Source organism: Botrytis byssoidea (assembly GCF_014898295.1).
Source record: "Botrytis byssoidea strain MUCL 94 chromosome Unknown BBYS_005, whole genome shotgun sequence".
Lineage (NCBI taxonomy): Eukaryota > Fungi > Ascomycota > Leotiomycetes > Helotiales > Sclerotiniaceae > Botrytis > Botrytis byssoidea.
The window spans coordinates 670,687-677,621 of NW_024065846.1; the positions used below are offsets into that span (position 1 = coordinate 670,687).

Here is a 6,935-nt window from a genome sequence, read left to right on the forward strand (position 1 = left end):
GGTTTTTATGAAGAAACGGAATTCTCTAGAAAGTACCATGTCAGAAACTTTTTAGCTTTGATGTATAAAAAAGAAAAGAAGGAAAGAAATAATTGGAAAAAATCGAAAAAACTCAGATCATATTGAACGAATACCACCAGGACTGATAGATAGATATATCTACCGACCTCCTTCTACTTTCCTACCTCTCTCTCTCTCTCTCTCTCTCTCTCTCTCTCTCTCTCTCTCTCTTTACCATACGAGCCAAAGTATCGACTGGTACCACGAAGAAGTATACCTACCTAGTACTTCACTTCATACCTTACCTCATCCTGCTAGCATTGCATCTCTCCCACATTTCCCCAACCCAAAATAAGTCATAAATCATTCGACTAGTTGAATCCAACTTCCAAACTTCCAACTTGTAAGTTGAAACAAAGCATGCGTGCTTCCTCTGCTCTGTTACTGGTCCGGCAATACCCTTGTGTCCCTTGGAACTTTCCCTTCCTTTACACCTTTCACCACACCACGTATCGGCCTCCAGAAATATTTTACTAACTACCTTCTCATTACTCGTGGAACAGACCAGACCAAACTTCAAATACAGCTCAGCCCCTTCAAAACAAACACAATCCCTCGTTTTCTCTATCGGCAATCATATCTATCGATCTATTTGTTGCATTACTTCTTGCTCTGCTTTACACATCTACCGCCATTCCTGATTTCACTGATTCGATTTCACACAACTGCCCCACCATCTATCTATCTACCTATCTATCGATCGATTTATTCACTGCCCCTCCTTCGAACTTGCTCTCCTCGAATAAAGAAAGTTCCTGTTAAGCTATAAAGCTACACAACACAACCCAGCATACAATCACAAAGCTCATGATTGCGCGATTACCAATTTACAAAACAAATTACATTGAATTTCATTCTCCTTCTTCGTTCTTGAGGATCTCTCCACAAATTTCATCATGACCGTCTTTGTGGTCTCCCTGTAAGTGTTTCCCTCCCAAAATCATTTCGGTGCTAGACGTATGTCTATTGTCTCTCTGGAACATCACAGTTGAAATCCAACACTGTTTTGTACTACAATACATGCCTCCAGAGATCCGCAAGTTATGCCATTTAACTTGGCAGGCTTCTGGCTTTGAAGTTACAGAGATTGGAGACATTTGTCTGGCTGCCATTCCATCTAGCTTTTTTTTTTGGACAAAAACTAACATGAGTATTTCTATTATAGTTTTCTCCCAAACACAATTAACTTCAAACTTCCTTCCAATAATTCTCGTCCCCCTACCAGATCCAAGCTTCACCCAGATTCCCAATCAGACGCTTCCCGCTCTGGACGTCCAGGTGCTGCCAGAAGAACTACTACCAGAATCGATACTGGCAAACCAAGTCTTTTCGGCCACCAAAGAGATATCACTCCCCCAGCAACACCAATACACGATGTTGATCATGAACAATTCTTCGCTCAAACCGACCCTTTAAATCTAAAAGCCTCCCTTCCCATACAAGAGAACCAACATTCCATAATCGCGCCCAGCGATCCCCATTCACCAGCATGGGGTGCAGGAAAGATGTTCAACCAACCACGCTCCCGAGCCAGTTCTCCTCCTCCCGCAGATATTCTCAAACATAATAAAATGAAGGAGAAGGCAGAGCTTCTTGGAAGCGCTGGAGTTCGTCAACCACAATACAAAAGAAGTGACAGTCATGATAGGGTTTTTGCAAATGCCGAATGGGAAGTTGAGCCAGCGGAGCAAGGTAATGGGGGTTTAAGAAATGCCGTGCAAGCTGCAGTCAGAAGCGGAAACCTTGAGGATAAGATTTGGGTCGGTACACTAGGAATGCCAACGGATGCTCTCGAACGTCAACAAAAGCAGGACATTGACGATCGTATGGCTACGGAGTACGATTCTTTGACGGTTTTCTGCAAAGATAGCGATTTCGATGGTCATTATACGCACTATTGCAAGCAGATTTTATGGCCCGTCTTCCACTACCAGATTCCCGACAATCCCAAAAGCAAGGCTTACGAGGATCATTCTTGGGTTTATTATGTCAAAGTGAATCAAGCTTTCGCAGACAAGATCGTCAAGTCATGGAAGAGAGGTGATGTTATCTGGATCCATGACTACCATCTTCTACTGGTACCTTCAATGATCCGTAAAAAGCTTCCAGACGCTAAGATCGGGTTCTTCCTTCACGTTGCATTTCCATCTTCAGAAGTATTTCGATGCTTGGCGGTTCGCAAGGAACTACTTGAAGGTATGTTAGGAGCAAATCTTATTGGGTTCCAGATTCAAGAGTATGCACGCCATTTCTTGCAAACCTGCAGTCGTATCTTGATGGTCGAAGCCACAAACGATGGTATTCAACTCGAGGATCGATTTATCGATGTTATTAATCTCGCAATTGGAATTGATCCCGTTGCTCTGGATATGAACCGCCTGGACCCTAAAGCTACCCATTGGTTGAACACGATGCAAGAGAGATACCGTGGTAAGAAACTCATTGTTGCACGAGATAAGTTGGATCATGTACGAGGTGTACGACCTAAGCTCTTGGTATGTTTTCTGTCTCCTTTATCAAATCCTCGGTGGAATTACTCGATGATACAGAATTCTTGATGAAACTCTCCGTGAACAACTACTAATATTTCTCTCCTCACAGGCGTATGAGCTGTTCCTAAACAAATACCCTGAATGGCGAGACAAAGTTGTTCTTATCCAGGTAGCAACCTCTACCACAGAGAATGCCGAACTCGACGCGACTGTTTCAGATATTGTTACTCGAATCAACTCTTCATGGGCAAATCTCGCTTATCAACCAGTCGTTTACCTGAAGCAAGATATCATCTATCCACAATACCTAGCTTTACTCACAGTCGCTGATGCCTTGATGATTGCAAGTCAGCGTGAAGGAATGAATTTGACATGTCATGAGTATCTGTTTTGTCAAGATGGCAAGTTCGAAGGTCACAACAAGCATGGATCTCTTATCCTTAGTGAATTCACTGGTAGTTCTTCTATCTTCGGTGGTAATGAGCTATCTGTTAATCCTTGGGATTATCGCCAATGCGCCGATGCAATCAAACAAGCTCTTGAAATGGAGGATGAAGAGAAAGAAGAACGATTCACAAAACTTCATGCAGCTGTCATGCACCACACAGGAGAACATTGGTTTAACGAATTCCTTCATCGCCTCGACAAGGTCTATGATGAGCAGCACAAGAGGGAAACCACATCTGTTCCTCGTCTCTCGATCAACATACTTGGCCAAAAGTATCAGAAGTCGGAGCGTAGGCTCTTCATTATTGATTATGAAGGAACTTTGGCATCATGGGGCTCACCGAGCAGTATTATTTTAACAAGCCCGCAAGTAAGTGGTTTTGAAGTACTTGATCTCGGGTAAATGCTGACAGTACATAGCGCACAATTGATACTCTTAATGATATTCTACAAGACGAAAGAAATACAGTCTATGTAATGTCTAGCAGACAACCAGAGGAGCTTGACCGTTTATTCAAACGAGTTCCACGTCTTGGCCTCATTGCTGAAAATGGCTGTTTCCTTAGACAATTTGGAACTTCGGAATGGACCGAGATGGCCGACCCCGAAAAAATGCGCGCATGGAAAGATTCGGTTGAAGGTATCATGGCTTATTATACCGAGCGAACCCCAGGATCTTGGATTGAGACAAGACACTGTAGTTTGATCTTCCATTACAAGAATGCTGAAGACTTCGAAACTGCAACTCGACAAGCAGGTGATTGTGCAAGCCACATTAATGATGCATGTGTTGAGCAAAGAGTTAGAGCTCTTCCTCTTGAAGGTACGGATTCCTAGCTTTTTACATTACAAAAAACCTACTAACTTCTATTATAGGAGCTGTTGCAGTAGAACCAATTGACTGGTCAAAGGGTACAGCTGCCATGAAGATATTCGAAGGCCTTGCCAAAGACATGTCACCTAACGCTGAACACACTTCTCCTGTCGATTTCTTACTAGTGATAGGTGATGGTAGAGATGATGAGGTTATCTTCAGATGGGCCAATGATTTGGGCAGAGCTAAGAAGGTTGATAATGTTACAACTGTTAGTCTGGGGAGTAGAAATACTGAAGCTGGGTATACACTTACCCAGGGTGTTACTGGTATGTCTCTACTTATCACAATTGTGTGATTGGTCGATTGCTAATGTTTCAATAGGTGTCTTGACAGCTTTACAAAAGCTAGCTCAATTATCTTAGAATGTTTTTATTGATGGGTTGCATTTCTTTACAAGAAGAAATGATTGAAATGGGATAGTTTTCGGGAATAACACACTGAGACGATGATATAGATGATTTTATGAATGGTTCTAATATGGCGGCATAGCGAGGGCGTTCTTTCGTTGTTATCTTTTCTGTTTCTTTTCCTCTTTCTGTAAAGTTTTTTTTTTCTTTTCTTTCCTTTTGGATTGGATTGAGGGAATAGAATTAAACACATACTTACAGACAGAACATACATACATATGTTATGAGAAAGTACTCGGAAATTATGATATACATATATGCGTACACACACACAGGTATATAAGATGATGTGATGTAATATGATGTGATGTGACATGACATGACATGATATAATTTGCTAGCGCATATTTAAAATGGTCTTTTTGCCTTAAGCCTCTGATTTCAGATATCCGAGATACCCCCCAAAAATTCTACAACTCAACTCTATTTTTTTCCCCCTCCGTCTTCCGCTTCCTCGTTTAGGATATGTGAGTAAGTTGCCTAGGTAGACAGGTAGAGGTAGAGGTAGGTGTGTAGAGAGATGACAAAGTAGATGTTGGAGTGAAGTGGATAGATGTGGTGGATAGCGAGTGGGTTGAGTAAGTAAGTAAGTAGTAAGTAATAAATAAGTAAGTAAGTATTGAGATATGAGATGAGATGAGATATGAGAAGGCTAAAATAGAATAGAAGATGGGAAGATGGAAAGATTAAAAGAAATGAACTAGCTATACGCAGCAAAAGATTCGATGTGAAGGAGGAGGGGGGAGAGAGGTAACAGAAGAAAAGGAAATATTGCGTGAGAGAGTGATGGTGAAAATGAATAAAGCAAAAAGACAAAGAATGCACAGTAATCTACATTACATCCAATTCAGACTTGAGGAAGAAGAAGCTTATAAATAGAGCAAAGAAGAGTGTTCATAAGATTGAGATCACAGCACCCTTGCAGCACCCTTGATCACACCAAAAATCAAAATTTATAAAATAATTGTATATTTCATTTCATATATACGTTCAATATATGCCTATACTACGGGGAAAGAATATGGGCATGAATAAAACAAACGAAAATCCCGGTCCGGATCCAGATCCAATATGTTTGATGGTATAGTTGCCAGTCCAGAAGGGGGGAGCTTTCAAGTGAGTAGTAAGAGGTATTTTAGTCAAAAGGGGTGGGGCGGGGAAGCTGAAGAGATGGGTATTGATGCGTACCTTGAGTAGCGAATGCCGTTGATGTTGATGTGATTTGAAGTTGAAAGTGACACATAAAACTGGAGTGAAAAGGTATGGAATGCTGAGTGTTGTAGAGTAGAGGGAGAGGGGGGCAGGGTAAAGGAGAAAGGGTAGAGGGGCGGGTCGATCAGAAGGTACGTACCTCACACAAAGAGAACAATAAATCAAGAGGACAAGAAGAAATACATGAAAGACAAATATATCATCGTCCTTGACCAACCACCAGCCTTCAAAAACACAATTTGTAGAAGAATGCGCATGCAGATATACTCCATGCATGAATGACCTAATAACCCTCCAGATACTCCTCCAAAAACAGAAACAGAATCCATGTAATGTCTCGCCGAACAATAATAACTTTCCCCATATTCCATGCCTAATATGCTCATCTCTATAGAAGTGCTAACTATAGCTACCTAGAGTAAAACAGGTTCTTATTTACAACATCTCCTCGTCCTCGCCTTCATTTGTGTATCCACCAAACTGATAATTCTGAAATTCTCCATATCTGCAATGATCGAGTTAGTAAAAACCACGTGTGCAGAAAAGCTACTCAAAGATGGGCAAGAATTTGAAAAGGTGGGGTTGTACTCGGAGTGGGGATCGTTTGAGGTGGGGTTAAAGAAAAAGGGGAGAGGGGAAAGGTCAAGGTGCCAACACATTAACTTGAGATATAGGGAATACTCACTGGTTCTCCATCGCTTCAACATTTGGGTATCCATGAACGGCCTCGACATTGTTATAGACTGGGTCTGTAGACTGTTTGTATTGAGGTCCACCAACCGCCGATCCAAAGTGCGAGTAGATATCCTTTGAAGGACCAGTCGATTGTTCGTATTCTCGTGCAGCTAAGATTTCATAGCCAGATGCCATATAAGGTTCAACATGCTCAACATGATTCCAACGGGCATCTCCACCTTGAATTGGCGTCAATGGAGCGTGGCTACTACCATCACTCATAGTGTCGTCGTCCATACTTGAATCTTGTGTTCGAGACATTCTTTCTTCCATCATTTGACGTTCATATCTCATCTTGGCCATGGACTCTTCCTGCTCAAGACTAGTAGAAGGGCCAGCCCACAGATCTTGTGCCAACGCACGTCCTCCATTGTATGGTGGGCAGATTCTCCATAACTCAATCAATCGCATCTGCTGAGTAGCATCTGCAGTTTTGAAAAGTTCGATCTGGGTAGGATATAAAGAAGACGAATCGACACCATGTCTGGCAAGTATAATATCTACTGTAAGTTGATCTGTTTGAGGTGGTTCGGAAGCAGGTCTGGCAGCTTGCTTAGCAACATGTGCGGAATGGGTATAATGTTGAGAAATTGAGTATGTGTATGTTGGTTCAACTTCCTTTGGCTCTTCTACGGGGGCAGGAGGAGGGTTGTGGAGGGAAAGGTTACGAGCGAAAAGCATCGCGAGCTCTTCTTGTGTAGCCAT

General features: G+C 42.1%; 2 protein-coding genes across 2 annotated transcripts; one reads left to right on the plus strand and one right to left on the minus strand.

The window, feature by feature from the left end:
- The first annotated feature begins 116 nt into the window (after nucleotides 1–116).
- On the plus strand, nucleotides 117–4,549 carry EAE97_003014 (uncharacterized protein). Its single transcript, XM_038873526.1, has 7 exons — nucleotides 117–403; nucleotides 564–979; nucleotides 1,226–2,555; nucleotides 2,662–3,369; nucleotides 3,420–3,822; nucleotides 3,876–4,142; nucleotides 4,198–4,549. Exons 2-7 carry the CDS (start codon nucleotides 957–959, stop codon nucleotides 4,236–4,238), a joined length of 2,772 nt encoding a protein of 923 aa, XP_038735389.1. The 5' UTR covers nucleotides 117–403; nucleotides 564–956; the 3' UTR covers nucleotides 4,239–4,549.
- Nucleotides 4,550–5,930: 1,381 nt separating this feature from the next.
- EAE97_003015 (uncharacterized protein) lies at nucleotides 5,931–6,935 on the minus strand (the record flags this gene model as incomplete). The annotated part of the gene is made up of 2 exons (XM_038873527.1): nucleotides 5,931–6,000; nucleotides 6,181–6,935. 2 exons carry the CDS (start codon nucleotides 6,933–6,935, stop codon nucleotides 5,931–5,933), a joined length of 825 nt encoding a protein of 274 aa, XP_038735390.1.

Bases quoted from the DNA above. Each gene is read 5' to 3' on its own strand.
- EAE97_003014 (XM_038873526.1), top strand. From the start codon at position 957: ATGACCGTCTTTGTGGTCTCCCT. The intron at 3,370-3,419 runs GTAAGTGGTTTT...GACAGTACATAG, and splicing joins TTATTTTAACAAGCCCGCAA to CGCACAATTGATACTCTTAA. The intron at 3,823-3,875 runs GTACGGATTCCT...CTTCTATTATAG, and splicing joins TAGAGCTCTTCCTCTTGAAG to GAGCTGTTGCAGTAGAACCA.